Source organism: Vidua chalybeata, chromosome Z (assembly GCF_026979565.1).
Source record: "Vidua chalybeata isolate OUT-0048 chromosome Z, bVidCha1 merged haplotype, whole genome shotgun sequence".
Lineage (NCBI taxonomy): Eukaryota > Metazoa > Chordata > Aves > Passeriformes > Viduidae > Vidua > Vidua chalybeata.
The window spans coordinates 27966497-27991439 of record NC_071570.1 but is presented as its reverse complement, the minus strand read 5'-3'; the positions used below and the strand labels follow the sequence as shown (position 1 = coordinate 27991439).

The 24943-nt window shown below is 38.7% G+C and overlaps 1 protein-coding gene across 1 annotated transcript in view; it reads left to right on the top strand.

The window, feature by feature from the left end:
* HOMER1 (homer scaffold protein 1) overlaps nucleotides 1–17669 on the top strand; it is an 87707-nt gene extending 70038 nt beyond the window's left edge. Inside the window, exons 7-9 of the mRNA XM_053932055.1 lie at nucleotides 6550–6660; nucleotides 8338–8418; nucleotides 14126–17669. Of these exons, the coding sequence (XP_053788030.1) occupies nucleotides 6550–6660; nucleotides 8338–8418; nucleotides 14126–14314 (381 nt within the window). The 3' untranslated portion in view covers nucleotides 14315–17669. The remainder of the gene's footprint in view (nucleotides 1–6549; nucleotides 6661–8337; nucleotides 8419–14125) is intronic.
* Nucleotides 17670–24943: the final 7274 nt, after the last annotated feature.

Below are 24943 nucleotides of genomic sequence, written 5' to 3'. Positions count from 1 at the left end.
GACTCTGGCTAATAAAATACTTTTTCACAGAAGTGCTCTCTCATCCCCATCTTCTTATTTCTAGAAAATCCTAAGAAAAGTGTTAAGATACATTTATCTACAAGTTATAAAACACATGCTTTGTGGAGGCATGCGACAAGATGTTTGCATAGTTAAAGCTTGTAGAATTAAATACATCCTATAATTCCAAAACTCTGCAGGAGAATAAGAAAATGACTGGATTTAGATCCTCAGGACTGAAGGATGATCTCTGTACAGTGTTTGCATTGCATGTGTTTCATGAATTTGCCAGGTGACTGGAAAAAGTATTTGCTAGTTAGATTGTAGGGAAAGGGATGAATTTAGTATTGGATTTAGTATTACCTTATCAATTGTGAATAATAATGCATGGCTGAAGGTCAAATCATCAATTCTGGTAAACTTGTTATATTTTCAAAGATTCCTACTACAGTTTAGTTGCTCATTGCTTTTTTCACAAAAATCAAGCAGATGATAGGTTATTCCTATTTAATCTACTATGGAAAACATTTTTAATCTACTGTGGAAAGCCATTCCATGGCTTATAGCATCAACTGCCCAAAGACAGAAATATGTCCTTTTTCAGCAAAATCTTCTGTTTTCTCTGTTGAAAAAAGTAATAAATTGCTGGTAGTGCACAACACTACCTCCAGGTTATTACTTTATCTGCGGGTAAATCTTGGAAAACTACAATAATTAATTTCCTGTCAGAAGTGATTTATATGAATAGTACTATTGTGTGCTTTTTGTTCCTTCAGAATCACCCTTTAAAAATCAATTTTCCTTGTTTTCTGCATTTTTCACATTTCTTAATGCCAAATATCTTACCAGAATTTTTTATTCTTGAAAGCTACACTGGAATAATTTTTGTGATTAGCTTGTTGCATGCTGTTGTGCTTCTTAGTACTATCTGCCATTAAGAAGTGAGACATTTTCTCTGCATAAATTATGTGAAACTTTATGCAGTTATCCACAGTTTTGCTGACCCATGAAATAGTGTTTGTCTTCTCCTCGTGGAAAGCAAAGGGCTCTTTTTTCTTTGTGGGAAGTTAATCTTCAATTATTGATGGAACAATACTGTCACAGTCATAGTTACAATCATTTTAGGGATGTAACTTAATCAGTTAAAAATACATAATTAATACTTCAATTCAGTCTAGCATTAGCACTCTGTGTGACTTCAGAGCACTCTATGTGTTCTGCACTGTAGCTTGGACTAGTAGATCTTGAATATTGCATCTACAGTAAGTAAAAGGGAGAAAAATACATTATAGAAACAACAAGTTAGTAGTGTCAGGTGCAGAAAATAGGCTACAGCCACACTGAATATATGATGCTAATATGGGTAAAAAACTGTTTGGATGGGCAGGCCCAGAGAGTGGTGGTGAGCAGAGTTAAATCCAGCTGGTGTACAGTCACCAGTGCTGGGGCCAGTCCTGTTTAATATCTTCACCGATGAGCTCATGCAGTTCATGCAGTTCACAGATGACACCAAGCTGGGTGGGAGTGCTGATCTGCTGGAGGGCAGGAAGGCTCTGCAGAGGGATCTGGGCAGGCTGGATCATGGGCTGAGGCCAGTGGTGTGAGGTTCAACAAGGCCCAGTGCTGGGTCCTGCCCTTGGGTCACAACAACCCCAGGCAGCTCCACAGGCCGGGGCAGAGTGGCTGGAAAGGACCTGGGGGTGCTGGTGACAGCAGCTGAACGTGAGCCAGGGTGTGCCCAGGTGGCCAAGAAGGCCAATGGCATCCTGGCCTGGATCAGCAATGGTGTGGCCAGCAGGACCAGGACAGGGATTGTCCCCCGTACTGGGCACTGGTGAGGCCACACCTCAAATCCTGTGTCCAGCCCTGGGCCTCTCAGTTCAGGAAGCTCATTTTGGTCCTGGAATGAGTCCAGAGAAGGGCAAACAGCTGGTGAAGGGTCTGGAGCAGAAGTCCTATGAGGAGCAACTGAGGGAGCTGGGGGTGTTTAGCCTGGAGAAAAGGAGACTCAGAGGAGACTTAAATCATTCTCTACAGCTGCCTGAAAGGAGGCTGTAGGTGGGGGTTGGTCTCCTCACCTGAGTAACAAGCAAGAGGACCAGAGGAAATGGCCTTGGGTTGTGCCAGTTTAGTTAGCAGGAAAAATTTCTTCACAGAAGGGGCTGTCAAGCACTGGAACAGGCTGTCCAGGGAAGTGGTGTAGTCACTATCCTTGGAGGTATTTGAGAGTCATGTAGATGTTGTACTTGGAGATGTGGCTTAGTGGTGGAGTTGGCAGTGCTGGGTTAACTGTTGGACTCAATGATCTTAAGGGTCTTCTCCAACTGAATTATTCTACAGTTGTGCAACAAATTCTGTATTCTAGATTGATTCTGTGTTCTAATCTGTCTTGTTTTGCCTTTCTGTAGAAGTTGGAATAATTTCTGTGTGTAGGTAAGAAGGAATTGCATGATCTGTTGGTACTGAATTGTACAATTAATCTCAAGAAAGTGGTTTGAAAAAAATAATCCAGCTGGAACAAACACAGCACAGAATCATTTAGGCAATAATTGCTTGGGGCAGGTCACTACTCAAGATATTTGTGCCAGTCCACTTCTTTTCTTCTGTATACCTGAAGTCTTCACTTGCAAAGTAATTTTCTGTGGTCATGATTTTTTTGAGAGTATTTTCAGTTTTCTGAAGCTCACACCAAGGTTGTTAACTCCTTGTTGTGTTATGTTGCCTGGAGCCTCACTCCTCCAGTCTTCCCAGCAGCCTGGTGTGCTTGCTCTCTGCTGCAATGAAAACCTCTTTCTGGAATCCTCCTGCATTTATAGGTTGTTGAACCTAGACTAAATTTTCCAGAAAACTCTATAATGGCCACTGCTAGGAGAGTCTAGGGTCTACCAGAAGAAGTTGTCTTGCTGTCCTACTTCAGCTGATGTAGACAGTTGAGTCCATCTTCAGCTGATGTATTTCACACTGAAGTAGGCAGTTGAGTCCATCCACATGCTAGAAGAGTTTGCACACTAAATAGTCACTAAAATGCCTTTTCAGAATATTTCCTTACATGCAATCCTTACCTGGATAATAAATGCAAAATAAAGAAACAGAGGCTAGTAACAGTACCTTTTTTTCTTTTTTAGTCTCAAATACGAAGCCAGAGTTATCAATGTTTTCAGATATGCAAGTTAATGCAGTCTTATGGTAGCACAATAGTAGGACTTTGTTTAGCCAGTTACTGTAAAGACTGTTCTTTCAGTCTGAATTCTGTACTCAAAATGAGGTGTAATCACAGGTACATTGCTTGATACTGCTGTGCAAGGGTTTGAATGATTGATTGAGCCTTGCTTTTAAACCTGAAACACTGAATGAGGAGGTGTCCCTAATAATAGCTTGTGGGAGGGTCAGGTTAAAGCACTTTAACTTCTTTCCACTTTATGCCTCCTTCTGTGCATAATGCATAAACAGTTACTTGTAATGATTTTTGGACCGCTAGTCATGAGAAAATTATATGCAACTTGAAACAAGAAACAGGACAAGTAAGTGCTATGCAGATTTTTGCCTAGCGCTTTATCTTTTGTTACTTCTGTTTTCAATTGTATATTCTTTATATCACATCATTTTCCAGCCCATCTTACTCTACAGATCTTTTTGAAAGGGTCACAATATGTTTTTCTTCTTTATAGGTACATTCAAGAAGATAAAAACATGAAAATATCTGACATCTTTTCAGATCTCTGTAGAAATTGGCATTTAAATAAGACTGATTAAAATAACCCAGTTTTTAATTGTGTTTGTTCTTTTTCTTCCCAACTTACTGAGTTTTCAATCAACAGTAAGCAAAACAGTTGAACATTATTTTCTTGCATAATCAGTAACAGATGGATGTTTGCCCAGAGAAAAGCTGGGCTAGAGTAAGACATCACAGCCCTTATAGTGCTGGCAATTAATTGTCCTTCTGAGAGCAGTTGCTTCTGTTGGCAAGAAGGTTTGTGGGATTATTCTGCTTAAGAATAATCATCTGTGTTTGCTTAAGCAATTTCAATAGGTGTGTTGAGTTAGCGTGGACCAGAGTGTACCTGGGAGTATTCACATGAGCTGTGCACCTGGCAGGGCTGCTGCAAAAGATGTGTTTAACCAGCAATAATAGATGCAAGCTAAAACAGTAACATTTCATCAAATAGTTCAATTCATCAGCCCCTTGGATTCCAAACTTGCACCAATATATTCATTCTCTCTATGTGTACCAGCAAGAGGAAACCATATGGAGAACAGTGGGAGTTCAGGTGCTTCCTTAGTCACAGGATGAAAGACCTCTGCAGGCATGCTTCAAGGCATGAAGTTCTAGGACAGAGGTAGTTTGGGGATTGGGCTTACTTTTGTCTCTCCAGCTGAGGTTTTGTGTAAGTGAGCATTCTGTGCTGGTGCTTGCTGAGGGCCAATGAGTCTTGCTGAGTGCAATGGCTTTTAAAGAGAGATTGTCTTCTTGGAAGTTACTATTCAACATCTCAGCAGGAAAGCTTGGAAATGTTTGAGAAGTTAAATATCAGAAGGGCTGAAGGTGAAAGGAGTGAATGAGTTTGATAGTTCCAACAAAACTTAGGAACGAGCTAGAGCTCTTAACAAACTTGCAATGTCAAAACTGTTACAGTTCTGGTTGATAGTGGAGGGTTCTTGACTGGGCAAGACCCTGAGCAAGCAAATATGACCTCAAAATTTGCCCTATTTTGATGAGGAGGCCTTGACCAGAGCCTTTCTAGCCTAAATAGCTCTGTGCCTTTCTGATACTTGCTCCATCTAGATGCTAGGTCAGACACTGTGCAGATATAGGTTTGTCGTCATCTATGTGTTCCAATTCTTGTTCATGTAATTGCAGTGGTGAACACTGTAGCAGTATTATAAGAATGTAAATACAGATAGATATGTGTAATTGAGAAAATCATCTTAGACTTCAGTTGTAATGCTCAGTGGCATATAAAATGAAGCAAATAATTTTTTTTTTTTTTTTTTTTTTTTGGTCATGATCACTGATATTCCTTTTGGGACAATACTAGCAAATAAGGAAGTTTTTGGGTTAGACAGGGCATGTTGCATTACCAAGCTATATCCTACTCCATCATTCCCTTTACTCCCCTGCCAAGAATGTGTTCCAATCGCAGTTCTCTCCATTACAAACCTCATGTGCAAAAATGTCTAACCAATAGCTTTCCAGCAGAAGAGCCTAGATTCATCATGGCTGTTGCAGAGGAGAGGTTTGTGGCCTGTGATTCAGACAGAAGTTGTTTTAATTTCCTTGTTTCATCTTGACTTCCCTTGGATTTGATTCAGTAATCTACCTTTTGAGCCTACAAATAGTTCAGAGTCTGAAATTACTGGTATCACAGTAGCTTTATTAGCTAGGGGACATTGGTGCTGGAGAGCACTGATTCCCTGAGATATTATTTTACCTAAGAAATAAAATTGTTCTGGAAAATGTCTGCCCTCTGTCTAATGGCTACCTCTCCAAGAATGTAAAATTGAGTGTTAAAGGTTTTTGTTGCAGAATTAACTAGCACTTTATTCAAAGGAGTTTTGTGGCCAGATTTGTAGGTATACGGTGCAGCTCTGTTGAAAACTATATTATTAGGACTGACAGGCTGATAACTTCTGGGGAGTAATTCATTATTAGGTTTTAGTTTAAAACAAAATTTAAAATTTTTAAAACAAAAATGTTTTAGTGCACACATCCAGGCGGACATGTGGTGTAAAAGTTCTCTAATATTCTGACCTCTAATGTGTGACGTACATGAACAGAGACTTTTTTTTTGCATAGACTCTAGCTGCATGGATTTTGTTTCTTTGCTGCAGAAGCTGTTTTTTGAAACTGCTTATGAGTGGCAGAAATTAGCATCCTTTTGATTATTAAATAAAACAAAAGTGCATACCACTGCCAGGTATCTTAACTTAATCAAGGGCAAATGGAGCATGCTTGCTGTCTGCTAATAAAAGGGGAACTGAGCAAATCCAAATTGTGACATTAGCTGTTGCCTTTGTGACTGAGAGAAGAGCTCCATTACTAGGGAAAGTTAGAATCTGGCAGCTGTACTTCAGTGGCTGAGTGTCTGTTATTACACTGTTGACCGAGTGATGCTGTGAAATGTTAATTGCCTTTCTAGGAAGTGTGTGAACATTGTGGCTTAGTAAGGTGGTAGAACATTAAGAAGTGTCAGATGGAGAGGTTAGTTAGACAGACAGATCTGTGTTTAGTCATCAAGGCATTACTTTGTTTGAAGTGGTAATTCAGAACTTTCTTAAAACTTTTGCTAATTAGTATAAGTTTTAATTAGTGTTCTTTTCAGCATATAACAAATGATTTTTTTTGTTTCCAGGAATTCATAGCAACGACTTACATAACAATATATTATTGAAGATTATGCTAACTTTGTAAGAACACCTTCACCATCTCAATCAACAGAAGTCATCCAGAAGTTAGGGTGTATTTCAAAGATGTATTGATGCAAAGAAGTAATAGTACCTTGAATATATTGAAATAAATTCTTTATGTGTTTCTTCTACTTATTTCAACAGGTGACTGAACTGGAGTGTGTGAGCAGTCAAGCCAATGCAGTCCACACTCATAAAACAGAATTAAACCAGACAATACAGGAATTAGAGTCTACACTGAAGAAAAAAGAAGAGGTATCTGCTAACATTTATTTTTGGTTTTTCTATTACATAATTTCTAAAACCTTTCAATATTTATTTTGTGATGGCTGCTAGGTACTGAATTATTTACTATAAATGTTACAAAGTAAATTCTTTTTCAACTTCTTTGAAATTGTTAGTATTTTTCATTTATATAATTACATCAGCCCAGTGTAGAGTTGTGTATCTGGATAGCAACAAAAAGTACCGTATTTTCCTGTTTACTTTTACCAAACATCTCTGTTTGCAAAAGTAAGTCATAAGTGGTTTCCACAGGGCAGTCATCATCACACTGATGCAGTTCAGATTCCCTAAGAAAGGAAGCTTTTGTAGGCATGCTTTCTGTTTTTCTGGAGAATAGGGTTTGAAACAAGTAATAGATCAATGCCTTTGTCCAGCCAGTCCCTTTTCAGGCTCTGTTAATAGAGCTAACCTTTCTGGTCCATAAGATCAATTCCATAAGATCAATTTCCTTAAACACATGCCAAGCCCTCAGCCTGAAACTTGGTATTTATTGTGCCATGTGTCTTGGCCTGGACCAGCAGGAAGTAAATAAAAAGGAAATGGAGTAGCACCTGCATTGGCATATGTCCTAGAGGAAAGCCTATCTATGCCACAGAAGGATCAAGAATCACCCCTTTATGACTGGAAAAAGGAGATGGAAGCAGCTGCATAGGAAGAATTATTTGCCCCATGTAAGAGCCTGTGGGCACTGGTGTGTGTGCTTGGAGGGGCAGTGTGTCTTGCCAAGCCTTCCTGCAGTGCTGTGAGCTGTTTCCAAGGAGGATGCAGGAGAGGCATAGTCATTACAGAATATCCTCTCAAAATGGAACGAAGCCTTTTCCAAACTCTCTCCTACTTAATAGATTAGGCTCAGCTTGGTAATGTTTCCCATTTTGTTGCCCATTTGCTTTTGAATTATGCTGAGCTGGTGACTGCAAAGCAATCTTGCCAAAAGAAGTTCTGGGAGGTGAATATGTCTGTCTGGATAAGAGTTTTAAGTTTGATACCTTTTACTTTCATTAACTATTTCTATTCTTGTCTCTGGAAGTAAGCTAAGAACAGGTTTGTCTTCTGTTTATTATTTAATCTATGTTTCTTATTTTTATACCTTATTATTTTCTAATTGCTAAATTAAGGATGCTATTTCTTTTAGATTCTCTTTTTAGAGAAATCAATCAAAACAGGCGGTTTTTTTGATGTTCAGCCCTGCTGGTGGTGACATAATAAACAGTTTACATTTGAAAATCAGGTTTTTTTCCTTGAAAAAATAGAAAAGAGTAGATTCTAATAGAATTTAAAGTATAAATTTGTTCTTTTAATTACATTTTTTAAATTAATTAATTTATTTATTTTAAAATTTGTTTTCTTAATTTTTTGGGTAAAAATTATTTCATATCTCTTCAGGGGGAAAAGAAAACTTGAACTTTTACAAAAGAAAATGTTTATGTCTATTGTTTTTCATTCACAATGGAGTTGCTGTTTTGGGACTGTGATTCAGAAGTACTGGGAGCAGGGCTTACACTTTATGTTCTCTGATGGGCAGTAGCCAACTGCCAATTTTGGTATTGTTGCAATGACTTTCTCAGAAGAAGAAGCAGGAGCCAGATTACCAGCACCGAGGCCAAGCCAGGTAACACATTGCTAGCAAGGTTGTTTCTTCTCCCTTAGGAAATAGAAGGATTGAAACAAGAAATTGAAAATGCCAGAGAGCTCCAGGCACAGAGGGATTCTCTGACCCAGAAGTTACAGGTGAGCTGTAGTGCATCATCTCAATTTAGAGAAAAGGGAAAAAATATCAGCAGCAAAATAAAGTGAGCAGTTCACATGTACAGCTTGTGCTATATTCACTGAACATGACAGATGAATGTGTAAATTAGACTGCCCTGAAAGTGCTGGGTTGGGATGACCCTTAGGAATTTGTATCAAAATTTCTACCTGCTGTAAATTGCTATTTTTTTCTGAGGAAACACATCCACATTGCTTTTACAAGTCCACAGAGTACTCTCAGGTTAGCAAACATCTTTCACTGATACATGTCCTGGACAGTTCTGATCTCATTTTCACAGCAGTATCTTCTTATAGTTTTTGCATGCCACTGAAATGGTCTGTCTATGTATCGTCAGTCTCAGGTGAGTTTGTGCTCAGCTTTTAAACATGCCCTGAGAAAGTAAGGGTTTAAGTGCTCTTGTGTAGTACGGGCTTTAAAACCACACTTTCTATATTTTCTTGGAATTATTTAGAAACATTGTGCTTTTATTGTTTTTTTAACAGTTGTTTTTTACTGTGTGTAATGCCAGATACCTGAGGCTGCTGGAATTGATGTTCTCTCATTATATCCTCCTGTGCTCCATCTGAGCTCTTTCCTGTCTGTTGCTGCGCTGACCAGCCAGCACATAGTCACATTCCTTGTCACACCTGCCTCTGGAATGACCAAAAGCTTACGTGGATTACACTCTGGGTTCAGCCTTCAGGGTTTTGAAAGAACTGGAAACTCGGGCATTAAATAGCTTCAATCCTAAATTTAAGGTGCTGAAAGGGGATTCTCTTGGTTCTATAGCTTAGCATGCTGAAAGCAAGCCCCATCAGATCACTGCCATAACTTAAAAATCATTAGGCATGTATTCTTTGAAATGTGTGACATGAATTGGAACCTCTATGAATCAAATTTTAACCTACAGAATAAAACACTAAAGATCAAAATGAATTTATTAATTTTCCCCATTCTTATGTCAACTTGTTTGTACAAAGTATGTTATTACTTTGAACAGTGTTTAAAGAGTGTTTTGAGTACACCTGGCCTTGCCTGTTCCAAAAATTGTTGCTGGCTTTAGGCTAAATATACAAGTTTTCATCTGAAAAGGCATTTATGTGAGACACTAAAAAGAGACATTGTACTAAGAGTTGGAAATTGTTCTAGCAATAGCAAATGCAGTAATTTCATTGTAAGATCATATGAAAAGTAGCAATGAGCCAGACTTACCCTTAGCAAGCAGAATTAAGAGACCAGTAAGAGATGAAATATTAGAAAATGGTAAACTTTAATCAAAATTTGAAAATGGTATATTTTCAAATTTTAAATTTGAAAATGAAAATTTAGAAAATGGTAAATTTTTATTAAAATTTTACCTTATAAAGTCAGTAGTTTCATTTTGGTATATTTATGTATAAGTGATTGATGAATCACAATCAGTAAGTGATTGATCTTCTCCCTGCAGAGAAGGACTTGGGGATGATGGTAGATGAAAAATTCAACACTGACCAGCAGTGTGTGCTCACAGCCCCAAATGCCAAATGTGTCCTGGGCTGCATCCAGAGCAGTGTGGGCAGCAGGGCCAGGGAGGGGATTCTGCCCCTCTGCTCTGCTCTGCTGAGACCCCACCTGCAGTGCTGCATCAGCTCTGGGGTCCCAGCACAGGAAGGACATGGATCTGCTGGAGGGAGTCCAGAGGAGGCCACAAAGATGATCAGAGCAACTCCCCTATGAAGAGAGGCTGAGAAAATTTTGGCTGTTCAGCCTGGAGAAGAGAAGGTTGCATGGAGACCTCCTAGCAACCATCCAGTATCGGAAAGTGGCCTACAGGGGAGCCAGGGAGGGGACTCTTCATCAGGAACTACAGGGATAGGACAAAGAGTAATGTCTTCAAACTGAAAGAATGTAGGTTCAGATTAGATACTAGGATGAAATTCTATGTGGTGATGATGATGAGGCACTGCTTCAGGTTACCTGAAAAAGTTATGAATGCCCCATCCTTGGAAATGTCCAAGGCTAGGTTGGATGGTGCTTTGAGCAACCTTATCTAGAGGAGAGGGTTCCTGCCCATTACAAAGTGTTGAAACCCTTTGTTGGGTTGTTTTAAGGTCCCTTCTAACCTAATCCATTTTATGATTCTGTGATTGTTTAATCACAAAATTGATATATTTTTTATATAAGTCCATGTGTCACATTGTAAGTGATCTGTTTCTGGAAATGGCTCTGTATGGTTTTATTCAAGTAAATTTAAAAGATCACTTAGGATCTGAGTTAAAAGGTGCCTTTATTAAGCTTAAACTTAATTACTGCCCTGATCCTGCCCAGGAAAAAGATCTTGAGTCTGTGCTTTGCTGTAATTGTCCTGCTTTGATTATACTGGTGTTCTCTGAGCCACTAACCCTGTATCTGTCTCATATATGTTCACACTGTCTCATATATGTTCACTTACCTGACTCATCATTTATTTTCAGATTTTCCCTCCAGGGTTTGTATCTGTTTCTTTCACTCTTTGTTCTTGTGCTTTATTTTTCCTCTTGTGCTTTGCAAGTAGATTACATAACTTTAAAATATTTTAGTAAAAATCCTCTATGAAAAATGCTATAAAAAAAATTAGTATTTCAAGGTATATTGCATTTCTGACACACGGATATCAGGAATTTATTAGATATCAATCATTGGAAAACTCTAGTGAAGAGCAATATGTTATCATGAAGATTAAGTACCAGGGTCCTAATTCCATTAGTAACGTAGAGGAGTCGTATCAGTGAGTCATGATCAGTGTGACTCTCACAGTAGGTCAGAATATCTTTATTAATACGGTTGATTCCTAAATATAGCTGTTGTGTATGGTTTGACTGTTTTATTCCAAGCCTTGCACTGAATTCTGCAAAAGATTGTTACAGTGCAAACCACAAACATAACCAGAAATGGTTTATTTTTTTTGTAAGAGAAAACAATATGAGAAATTATTACATCTGATGAAAGAAGAGCTTGAAAAAAGCAAAGGTAAAAAAAACAAGTGCAAAATAGATTGTGAAAAGGTCCTGAATGTATCAAAGAGTCAATTTACTGTTGGATGAGATCAGCTGCCAGTAAAGGGAAATAGCACAGCTAGGGGAATAGACTACATTACATTACATGTAATCCACCTCTTCCAATCAAGAAGCAAGTTTTGAAGCTGACTGATTTGAAACAGGAAACTGCACTTGAGCTAGACATGAACTTACAATGCAATAACATTGCAGAAAGCATTAATACTAATTCAGGGTAAATATGCATAAGGGTCAAACGTAAATTTAAGAAGTAGCATTTTCCAGAAATTAAAAGCAACATCTTGTGGCATATTTCATTAAAAATACGTGAGAAGGGCCTGAAAGGTGTTCTTCAGTGCTAGATACAGGCCAACAGAATGCTCTAGTCAAGCCCAGATATCACAATGTAGAGCCATATAAGTATCTATAGATTTGTTCCAAAGTGGTCTATTTCATTACTGGCTTGCCTGCTTACAGGAATTAATTATCTCTGAGGTAAGATCAGTGGCAAGAAGACTTCCTAGAGCACACAAATTTGGTGACTAGGAGAGAAGTAATGACAGGATGGGCAACTACTGAAAAACAGCTATCAGTTTTCTGTGAGCTAAAGAAAGGTCTGTGTCACTCTGGCAAAGCTGAGAGGACCTTGGATTTTGCTTTTGTGTCCTATACTGTAATCACTTGGCCCTCAGAGGGTCTTGGACCTGTGCAATCACTACACGAGGTAGTACTTGTAAGTGTTTGGCTTGGAAGACAGGAGTAGACCCAATGAAGAAGAGCCTTTACATAGTGTGACTGGGTTATAACCAGTTGTCTTCATCTGTAGAAGCAGTGGGGTAGGTATTCACTATATAAGCATGTGTGCATTGTATAATTTCTACAAGTGCGCTATCCAGTTAGCTTCTTTTAGCACTTTGGCAACTAAATTATTCAATGATAAACAAATTAATTCTTCTCTTGAACCTGGCAATAAGGGGTAATTCCTGCTCTCAGGTGTGCTGGCTGTTCAAGACTGGTGCCCAAAACTCCATAGTTTTTCACTTGCTCATTTGCAAACGAGTAAGGGAGGCCTTCAGTTTGGCTGGGAGGTAACCTGTGGCTCCACAAGCAGCCACAGCTATGAGGCAGTGAATGTCCTGCAGCACTGCTGGGGGGCCCAGAACTCTCTGCTGTTACAGAGGCTGGGAGCTGAAACTGAGCCCTGGCCATGTCACCCCATCCCTCCTCTGGCCAGGGATGCAGCACCCAATTGATGCTGCTGTGAGACCCCTCACAAGTGGATACCTTTCTCAGGCTTTGACACAGGGCTGCCATTACATACCTGTTGCTCTTGAATGACCCAATATATTTTCTGTGTAGGTCAGGTTGTTTTCTATGGTTAGCTGAGATCTCTCCAATGTAAACATGAATATATTTCTTAGTCTTGAGGGAGGCAGAAGAATCACACCAAAACCAGTGAGAGAGTTGGAGGGCTGAAAGAGGAGTTGCTCACGCTGCGATCATTGACTGTTGCCAGATCTCCCTTCCTATTTGTAAAACTAGCTGTAGTAAAATCTCAGGCCTGTTAAAGCTTTGTGACACAAAACCACTGTAAAGGGAGGAGGTGTTGAAAAATATGTTACCATTCACATAAATATGAATTCACTATGCACTTTTCCAGAGATGGCTGTACAGAGTGTATGGTGTACTAAACACACTGTCTCTGTGCTGCCTTTGAAAGTGATTTTTGTAACTGAGATTACAAAACTTACCATGAATTTATGAGGTGTGCAATGAATGAAACAAAGGAAAATATGCTATTCCAGACCCAGGTGACTGATTAATTTGTGATTTAATTGGAGAGAGGGCAGCTGTCTTGTACAGGGCAGAGCAGTCGGCACCATCACCCATCAGGTGCAAGCTGGAGCTGCGAGGAGTCCCAGGATTGAATGCCAAGGGTTTCTCCTTGTGAGTGAGACCCAGGGTCAGACCCCCTGGGCTTTGTCCAACATGCTGCTGCTTCATCTTTCCCCCACTGCATGGGAATGGTACATCTGTACAGCAGTGGTGGCTCTCTCATTGTCCCTGCTCCACAAGTGGGTGCTGTGCAGTGAGGCATGATGTGCAGCTTGCACCTCCTGGTTTACATTTCTTACAGTCACCTTGACATCCACTTGGGCTTGGTTATGTTCCTGTCTTAATTTTCAGAGTGCAAAGCCTGTATACAGGATGGGAATCAGGTGGTGCTCCTCTGTCTCTAAAGCAGTGTTCTGGATGGGTTTTTGCATGAGAATTTTTGATGGAGAACTATGTCCTTGAGCAAATAATATAGTCTGAATCAGGGTATACTTCAACATAAGTAAACTCTGAGAAGATGTTTTCATTAGGCAGTACCTTTCTGAATGATAGAAGTGATAACATACCTGAATAAGTGTATCATTTGTTCACTGACTAAAGTTTGTTCCTCTCCAAAAGTTTCAGTCCTTCAGATAATTATGGAAAAATGGAGGAAGTGGCAGTACATATGCAAATGTAGTAACAATTCAGGTTCTGGTTTTGACTTAGTGAAAACTGTAAAGGGTTACAAATTATTTTAAAAAGCAGTTGACAAACATAGCACATGAGTACCAAGAGGAAGTTAGACTGCTTTCTGTTTGCAGACAACATATTAACATGTTGTGTATTTTCTCTGAAGGAAGTAGAAATTCGAAACAAAGACCTGGAAGGACAGCTGTCTGATCTAGAGCAACGTCTGGAGAAAAGTCAGAATGAGCAAGAAGCTTTTCGCAATAACTTGAAGACACTTTTAGAAATTCTTGATGGAAAAATATTTGAGCTAACAGAATTACGAGATAACTTGGCCAAGTTAATAGAGTGTAGTTAAAGAAAATGGGATTTCAGTGCCAATCAGCTTAAAGATGCACTGTCTCTCTTCATAGGACTGTGTTGGGCTCTGCATCAAAGTTGCACAAAATTAGAAAATGCTCCTCTGAGAGGGATTGTTTTAAATTTGACTTGTAATTCAATGTAAAATTTAGAACTTAGCTTGTAGCCAGTTTAAGAAAAAAAAAAACCAAACAAACAAACAAAAAAACTTGAATTACAAATTACCTCCTTTTACATTATTGGCCACAGATAACTTGAAAGATATTAACAATAATTGAAAGCAATTATTTTCTAAGTATCAGTGATGGAAGAATTAGCAGTGTCCCAGGACACACCCCATTTTGTGACAGATAAAATATAGGTTATTGGCTGTTTTATTTAATATATTTAAATGCTGTGTTTTGTGCAAGAACTTAGTGATGACAGACTTGTATTTTGTTCTTAATAATTTCTCAGGATATGTTGCACTGTGGAGAAGCAGTGCCGGAACAAATTTATTCTTGCCGGGAATGAGAGAGAGTTGCATCTTTAATTGAAACAAATTTACTATAATTGCTTGTATGAACTTCTTCCTTTTTCTTTTTTTGGGGTTGGTTGGCTGGTTGGTTTTTTGATTTTTTTATAGCTATACATATATACTGGAAGATACCGTATTTCTTTATGGAGCTTACTTTGGTGTTCTACAATATTGTCCAATGTAAGGTTTAGTTTTTCATATGAATTTCATGTACTTACAGTGAGATAGTATCTTCCACTTAACTAAATTTTGAAGCCAGCCAGTGATAGAAGGTGAGTCCCACAGGAAAAATAAAATGCCCAAACCCCCCAGAGAATTTTAAATGTAAACTTAAAATTTTAAATTTGACCTGCACATATTACAAGGAATGGCCAGTTTTTTGTTATCTGGCCTTGATACATATATTGAATGTTCAATTTGCTGTTAATCTGTTCTACAAGAGACTTTTTCAGAATGTGACATGAAATAGAGGTTCTGTGAATAATAGACTATGGGGAGCACTGTTCTGTTACAGATTCATTAAGAGCACAGAGGTACCACAAGGGATTGTTCGTACACTGAACGTGTCTAGCCAAAAAGGCTAGAAGTTTTTTTTGAAGTTTTATTGTCATAGCAAATTGAACTGAAGACATGTTTACTCTTTTATGGGTCTTCATATCACATCTTTATCCAAACTAGACCAGGCAATATTCTGAACTGTTAAGTAAATGTTTAAAAACAGGACATTGCATTGAATTATCCTCAGTAAGCAGGTTTTAAAGTTGTTTTGATGTAATTTTAACAGACTTTTGGCAAACACATATTTCTTTATATAATAGATTTATTTTAAAAAACCCAACTCTTTGAAAGGTAAGCCAATTGTCATGTGTCTTGCATCACAGTGCATTCTTGCCATAAATTGCTTGTAATGCTGAAGAGGGCTTTTTTAAAATGTATGAATGAATGTCAGACCTCAGAGTTGAAAGATGCACGAACCTTTGTTTGCTCCCCAAATTAATTTGAATGTTAAACATGAAATCTAGCTGCTTATTCAATTTGTAGAACACAGTTTAATTCACTTAGAGACTGATATTTAAAGCTAGAAAAGATGAGTTTGTTTTAATGTATGTACTGTGTGTATGTACCATATAATACACACAGGTTGTCATTTATATTGGAAAGACATGCTTTATTTCTAAAATACCTTTTTCTTTTCCCTTAACTGGTGATTATCAGGTCTCCCCTGACTAGTCAGGGAAGTGGCTTAAGTTAAATGCTAAAACTGTCATGTATTATATGGTATGTAATATACACAATGTTTACGCTTTCTCCATATTTTTTAGGGTATTTTCTCACATTTATTAAAGGGGTGGGGGGAGCTTGTTTCATTGTGCTACTGGTTGAAAACTTTGTGGTGAGCTACATGTTAATCATTCAGGGGATTTTAGACATTAGTGTGTATATCTTCATCAGGTCCATATGAGCAGATACAGCCAGTTTTTAATTTTCCTGGGGATATTTGGGCCTGATTCTCCTGTCACTTGTGCTGCTGTAAACCAGATGTGTCCTTGATGTGATGTCAGCAACATTCTGTTGGCATAACATCCGTGGAAGTGCAAGGAGAATTTGGCCTGTTAATGCTCAGTGGACATAATAAGGATGAAGAAAGAATAAAAAAACATAATGATGGAATAAATGTAATATTATTTTTAATGATATTATTATTGACATTTTTAAAGATATGATGTCATATGTGTGGGGAAAATAGTGGACAGAAATATTTCCACTTAAATTTTGTGAATATGTGTGGTACATGAGCATTTCTATGTATAAGTACACACACATATGTATATACAGAACATGGAAAAATTTAGATGTGCACATTTTTAATATTTTCCTATTGAAATTAAATTTAAAATTGGAAATTGATATTTGAGAATTTCTTTTTCTCATAGAATAGATAAGCTTCATTTCTTTTTTTTTTTTAAATAATACAATTATTGAGGGCTGCACCTTTGAATTCCCAAATAGTTGCCAAACATAAATATGGGATGAGGTGGACATACGTGCACATATAAATAAAATCCTATGTCTAAGACTATTTTTAATGCTTATGTACAGTAGGCAAGTGTTTAGAAATTGTGATCTAAAGTTCCTACTTAGGTGGCTATACCTACTGTAGCCTCTTCACTTCTGTTTTAAAGTAAAGGTTTTGCCATTTGAAACATTACTGTCCCAGAGACAAGTACTGTACATTGTATCTATCTTTAATGAAACTATGGGAATATGTATACAAGAAAACGTTGTTCAGTACTATATGGTTGGCTGGTTGGTACTATAAGTACTATAGCCTGAAAGCATGACCGTGAACTTGCACTGGAGGGGAGAGCAGTTACTTTGTGTATAAATTTACTTGGCAACTACAGTCTTGGGGAAAAAAAAAAAAGCCAACAAAAGAATTACCATAAGCCTCACAGAAATACAAAAATAGAACAAAAAAAAAAAAAAAAAAAGAGAAAAGAAATTAAACCCACAGTTTTTTATTTTGAAATACACTTGCTATTCTCTGAAGAATGTATTATTCTTTTTTTTTTTCCTTAAATCTTTTTAAAGTATGTGCAAGTGATAGCAGCAGCTACCTTAATCTTTCAGGTGCTACTGGATTTTGCATTAGTGTGTTATGTTGTGAAATCCTGACTTTGACATAAAAATTTTTTGTAAGTATATCCCCGTCTGGATAGCTAGTTTTGGAGTGTGTTGTTCATAATCCATATGCCTCAATGATCCAGAAATTGCATTTTTCTATGTGGACAAAGTAAAAGATGTGAATTAAACTGTCCATTATAGATGAGTGGAAGTTCCTTTTCCTGGCCAATATATCCAGGGAAGAGGAGAACAAAATGAACTGCTAATGCAGAAATGTGGTTATAACATCTCTAAGAAAATACATTTTCAGGTAAAATACAAATAAATAAATAAATAAAGGGCTAAACCAGTTGTTACACAAATAAGTATCATTTAACGTTATCGGTGGCATTCCCAAGATAATTCCTTTAAAGAAAACCCTAGAATTAACAATGCATCAATTAAAGATTAATATTTTGGGATATATCTTTTCAGTTGTCAGTTGTGAAAGGGTTCTGATTTCTGCTCATTTTTCTACCAGTTGGGGATTAACTTCAGGTTTGCCTTCAATAAGAGGCTAAACCTCATTTCATTCTGTCATCTTATATATTCTGTACTGAAGTGGCTGCTGAACAGCACTCTTTGAACACTGCATTCAAAAGTCAAAATCAAAGCCATTTTTCAGAAATACTGCATGGAGAGATGAATGGAGGACTGTTGCAGACAATTCTCTGCAGAGCTGCAGATATCAGTAAAAGCACTTAACTTGGTTAGTTGCAAAAACCTTAAGGCCAAAGATAGATCTAATTAGAGATTAGATCTGGATGTCAGAAGACAATTAAAAAATACCATCAAGAAACTCCATCCCAATGTGCATAGTTCAGTCCCAGGAACTGAACATGCCAGTTAAGTGCACACCTATACACTGGGGTTTCTTTTTCAGAAAATGGACCTGACTCTGCTAAGCAATGTTCAAACTGTCTTGTTTACATTTTCTTAGTAATGCTGCATTTGTGCACTACCTCTGAACAGTGCTAAGCAGAGACCATATCATGGAATAACACATATTATTTGAAATCTATGGTTTTGCTTAGCAGCCTTAGTTCCTCATTTTACTCCACTTACTTCAGACAAGATGGATGAATTTTCCCTGTTTTTTAAAACGTTTTGGAACAATGAACAGAGTTTTGTGTTAGATCCCAGAGTCAGTTCAGCTCGTGTCCATTCTTCTGGCCATGCCTAGCCAGAAAGCAGGTGTGAGTCTAAATGTCACAATACCTCTAGATACTATAGACATAAGGAGGTTTTCACACCATAAGGGGTCTCATAGCTTGCCCACCACAACCTCTCAGGGACCTGTAGTGGCCAGTTCTGCTTCTGCACTGCTGGCAGCTCATCATAGGACCAAAGAAACACAATATACGTACTTTCCCCCTTATTGCTGGGTCTTGCATAAGCAGAGCTCAGATGCAACGACATATCTGGCAATCCTTAGTATTTTCAGATAAATGTATTGGAAGGAAAGTAACTATCAAAGGTGTTGTAAATTTGGAGTGGGTGAGGGAAACCGATTTCAAAAAGATTCCCTAGTGTGGAACCCTTGTGTAGTGTCGCTGTAAAATAGGCAAGAATGATTTGCATAGGGAATGACAAACCACCTGAAAGGATCTCATTTTCCTTAGGTGCTCACATCATGCTGACATTGAGCAGACATGGCTTGCCCCGAAACTCCACTCTTGATTGCTAGAGGCTTCCCAACGTCAGCACTGGGGGTGTGTTTCATGAACACAGCTGAAGTCTGCAAACCCCATGTCCTTTCTGTCTTTTACCTTCACAACTCTAGAGGTTTGATACCAGTATTAGCCATTAGTGCTCCCTGTTTTCTGCTGCCATCAGTTCCTATGATGTTTATGTAATGGAATTCTGAGCTGAGTTTGGGGTTTTTTCTTTCTTTTAACTTGGAAGTAGTTTCCAACCTTGTTCCCTGCTTTGGGAATTCTCATCTGCTCTCATCCAAGCCTCACCTTACTGCATGGATCCAGCAGTGTGTCAGCTGCTTTTGCTTCCATTAGATTGAGAATAGCAACATAGACATTTTCTTGGAAGAGAACTTGCATTTCTGTGACTGTGGTAATTCTTGAAGAAGGATTTTTTCCCAGTAGATCAAGAAGGAGGGCAGAACTAAGGACCTTCACAAACAATACCATGCATCCAGGTGCTAAGGGGAGAGGAAGAGCTACACTTGACAAGGTATGTGTAAATATAATCTGTGTGTATGGATTTCCTCTTGTTGAATTAAATATGGTCATGCAGATACTTGCAGAAAGAGAACAAGGCCTTTGAAATTCTCTGAGTCTGGCTTGTATTTTGTTAAATGTTCAGTGGAATTGTCTCTAAACAAAACAAAAGAAATGTGAAGCAAATTGACCTTGCATTTGCCTGCAGGAGAAAGATCATAGCCCTTACCTATGGATGGAAATTTTAACATTAAATCTACTTCTTTCTTCACATCTGAATATATATGGTTATTTTTATAATTCCAGCAGTTTTGTTTCTCAGGAACCCACAGCAATGAGAACCAGAAATCTATCTCAGTAAGGTACAGCTCTCTTTGACTTTCACTTAGTGAGAGGAGCCAGGGTAGAAGTATGTAGCTGAGTGCCTCAAGTAGTGTTTCATGTGAGCATCCTGCATCTAGTCCCTGCTACACCCTGCCAGCTGCACTTGCTGTCTGTCCCAGAAGCAACCCAGGAGGGCTTGCTGTCCTTTGTTCAGAAGCTACTGCTTCAAAACTGTAGCTCTGTCATTACCAGTCTGGTACCCTTTTGCTCCAGAGCATTTTGCACATTCAGTTTTGCTTGCAGGGGGAGAAAAGGGGAAATTTAATTTTGTATATTTTAAAGAAGCAGAGTAATACGTAGATTTGATATAAGCTGCTTTCCCCTACCTCTTCGAAAAGAAATTATGAAAGCTTTTTTTGAGGTGGTTATTGTTACTATTTGAACCTACCAGTCAAAACTTTCATTATCCTCTATTTCTTGCATTTTCCTTTTGTTCTGTGTTATCTTCTCTTGCATAACATAGAACAACCAAACATGTTTATAGTCAGTATAAGTCTTAAACTGCTTATGGAATGAGAAACATAAATATTCAGTGTCAAGCTCACCCAGCAAGGACATCAGTAACCCAAAAAAACGCAAACCCCACCCACACAAAAGATACTTGTGGGAATGAAGTGCCGACTGTTGTGCATGAATATCTCAGCCTCAGTGAGGAAGCATTGGGGATCTTCTAAACAAGCATTACTGAGGCATGCTACTAAGAAAGTACCTTGAAACACAGCTGTCTAAAAGACAGCAATGTATTTTCAGAAGATATGAGTTTTCATGCTCTCCACCATTGATGATAACTGTGTTGCACAAATAGAAAATACCTATAAGGCACACGTAACTCCTCAAGTCAAAATGGAAAAATGTGTTAGGATTGGCAGCAAAACTTCCCATCAAGCTAGAGGATTTCTGTCATCAGCTAGGATAGGTGACAAGTCTTTAGCAAATGAATTATAGGTACATTGGAAATCTCCATGAGAGAACAAGTACAAAGATGACAGCAGCTCTCTGTACCTGAGTCAGGCTGGGAAATCCAGCTATGGGACTTAGTCTTGACTAACAGGTTGGGCAGGTGGCAAACACTGCTGTTGGTTCAGAGGGGTTTAAAGGAATTTTAACACTTGGGCCAAATTGCAGTGTTGAACCTGTGACAAGGACTTTTAAAGTCCAGAAGGGAAATAAGACCTCACAGAGCCACAGCACTGGTGGTTCTCTGTGACTGAGCAAGCAACTGCACTGGAACTGCTGGTGTGCCCAAACATGGAATTGTCTCTCTGAACCTGGCAATGAGGATGGTTCACTTACAAGATAAGAACAAACAGGTTCACCAGCCTTGAGGCCAATGTTATAGCTCAGCAATAGTTGCTAGGTGGCTGTGGAATTTGCCATAACATTTCAAGTCTCTCTTTTGACAGGCTGCACCAGAAGAGGGGGCCACTACTAGAGGCAGTTGTAAGGTGACCTCCACAGCTCCCACAGGCATAGTGCTGGATCTTACACGGCATAAATGCTGGCATGCAGTTACTTGGAAAAGAGTTAGCTGGTGACAGTGGTGTGTCAAGGGATCAGGCCTTCATCAGCTGGAAGGTCTTGACAAATGTAAGTGAAGAAATTCTGATTTACAGTATTTCAGGGTATGCTTTTTTTTTTACTGAAACTTCACAGCTTGCTATTGCAACAACACATTAATGGGTTAACAGAAGACACTGTAGTGTCCTCTTGGGGAACAGCTAGGCTTCTTCCACTGGGAAGGGAGCAGAAGCTAAACTTTGCATTCAATCACTTAGCCAGGCTGGTACTGCTGACAGTACCAAGCACTTCCTTATTCAGAAGCATCCCTGCAACCTTGAGCATCCACCAAGAACTGCAGCAAATTCATTCATCTGGGCCTCAAAAAGCAGGGATTCTGTAGTTATCTCAGGCAGCTAATGCCTGGGAGCAGAACCCAGGTTTATCCCAGATGGCTGACAGTGCAGTCTCAACAAATGCTGTTTGGGACACAAAGTTTCTGTTCAAAGTTTCTTACTGCAAACAGAAATTAAAAGCTGAATACTTGAAGGGTTGGAGTTTTCTGCAGAATGGGACATACCACTAACTTGGAAATGTAACTGCTTTTGAGTATTTAAATATAATGCATGTTATTTTGTACACCAATTAAGCAAAGCCTGCCATCGTAGGCAATGTGTGGCTCATGGCTTCCCTGAATACATAGCCCATATAGACTTTTTTTTTAAGAGTGACAAACCTGATCTCCTAAACAGAGATTTGCTTTAACTAATGCAACCTTTGACTGAGGACAACTTCTGCATTCCTCTAAATGGAATGGCTAAATGAAGAGTAGGCATCCTCCAAGTATCACTTGGGTTTTTTTGACCCTGTCTACTGGCCACAAGCAGCACTGATGGAATGGCCTATGAATAGTCAGACCTCGCAAAAGCCAACAGCCTGACTCACTGAGCACAGTTGGCTTAGAGCTGAGTGACAGAGCAAAGTATGGGTGTGTCAGGGGACACATAAAACAGTAGTGTTGGGCAGGAGAAGAATGAACCTTATGTTTCAACTTACTTTGCTATTAAGAGAAGACTCTTCAGCAGCAGAAATCTTTAGGAAACCATGACAAAAATACATGTACGCCATCAACAGAAGTATAGGATGTGTGCTTTTTAAAACATTTTTGATACTATAAATATTATTTTATAATGCCAATTTAATACTTTTTTTTTTAACATGTCATTGGAAACCAAGAGCAGTGTGCAGTGGTTTCTCTGTCAAATTGTTTTCACAGGACTTTATCCACTTTAACAGTCATTTTACTCACAGCAAGTGCATGGGGGGGGGGAGAAATGGCCATCTTTTTATGGTGCTTCAAAATAAGTTGATTCATAAATGTCTGTTACTGGTGTTTAAATTGTGCTTTTAACATGCATGGCAGTTTGAGCATGCACTGATGATTTTGTATGCTAAGAACTCAGTTACACTTTTACTGAAATTGAATGGGATTAAAATAAAGTACTGAGGAAGAAAAAGCATAGTTAATATAAGTGCTTTGTATGAATTGCATGATTCTTCAATCTTCTTATTCCTGACTTTTAAACAGTAATGTACAGAGGGAATGTGATGCTAATTAGACAAGTTGTTAAGATGAAAGAATGAAGTAAACAGTGACTTACATATGAAAGACTGTGAATGTGCTTAGTCTTATGTAAGCAATGTGGGGTATAGTAAGACATCTCAGAGAAGTCAAGAAGGCTGCTGTATTCCATGGTGATGAAAGAGTGACAAGAAAGCAATAAAGATGATTTGCCTGTAGGACAAGTATCTCCAACATCCCACAAACAGCACAAAACTACAGAAGGAATAAAGGGGTAAGATAGCAGATACAGTGTGAATGTAAATATAACTTTTGTTTTGGTTTAGGTTCTTTTTTTCCCAAAGTTTTGGTTGATTAATGATAAGTGAACCCCAGCAACAACACAGGCAGCAGCTTTAACAGCACAGAGAGTAATCTTTGCCTCTTTTTATCCACCAGCCCTTCCTGTGGAGGCAACAGTTCAAGGGGTGCTGGTTTTGAGCTGATGAAAATCTGAACAGTGAGCATGACTGTGGTGAAGATTTGCATTAAGTTTAGAGAAAGTAGTAAGAGACTGAGAATCTTAATGCAAAGGGAGAAAGGGCAGAAAGGTTTCTTGGTGGGACCAGTTCTGCAGGATGGAGATTTGGACAGAGACTTGCAGCACTTCTGTGAGCAAGGTAGGTTACATGGTGATGATCCTGTAGCTTCTTGGGACCTCTGGGATGGTTTTCTGCTGAAGGGCAGTTTGTGTAAGCAAAGTGATGCCCGTAACAGTTAAACATCTAAAGTTTAAGACAACATTTTATCCATTTTAACAGACATTATAAGCTTCCTTTACAAATGGTAAAAACACAGTGGCACAACTCTGTAATGGTATATTTAGACAGTGATCTATGACTTGAGCATAAAGCCCCAGCTGTGGTGGTGGTAGTGACATGCTGATGGCTTGCTGATCCCAAGATTCAGAGATACTGTGGCAGTTCAGGATTCCTCTTAAGCTCCCTCCAATTGCAGGAAGAATGAAGCCTATAAATTGGGCTTCTCCCTATGATGGGAAGCAGCAGTAAGAACTGCTGAGGAAAGGAACAGTTCATAGGTTTTGGAAAACAACATCTGCCAAACACACCTTCCATTTTTACTTCTTTCCTTTCTACCTACTGCCTCTGTTGAGCATCAAGAGGTGGAACAGAGGCAAACCCTGCATGCATCAGTAGTACCCCTATTTCAGAGGCACTGTGGCCCACTTAGTATTTATTTACAATGTACCTTTGATTTATATCTGACATGTAATAAGCATGAAAAAAAAAAGATGAAAGCTTTCATCTTTTGTGTTGTACAAACAAGAAGCCTTATTCTGCATGGCATACCACTACCTTTCAAGTCTGCCTACAGGTAATATTCACTCATCTCCAATCCTGATGCAAACACTAAATTCACTTCCAATCTGTATGGATACTGTAGAGAATTAGAAAAAACAATCTACTTATCTACTAAAGCCAATGCCAAGCAGAACCAGCTGACAGAGCATCAGTTTGTCCTGCAGAGCAAAACCTGTGCAGGCACCCACATCAAGGTCACACACAGCCGAGCTTTAGGAACAGACCTCGGACACAAGTGTAACTCTCTTCTCTCAAGTCAGCAACAAACTGATTATTTCAAAACACATTTCCTACTTGTTCTACATGTTCTGCCATAACCCAAAATTAAGAGTGATTATTACCTGGCATGAAAAACGCCACTAGGAAACCAAAGCCAGACAGCTCTGAATTTTGTGTATGACATGTTGCAATGCAGATTTGCAATGCAAATACAAAGTTGGTTTCA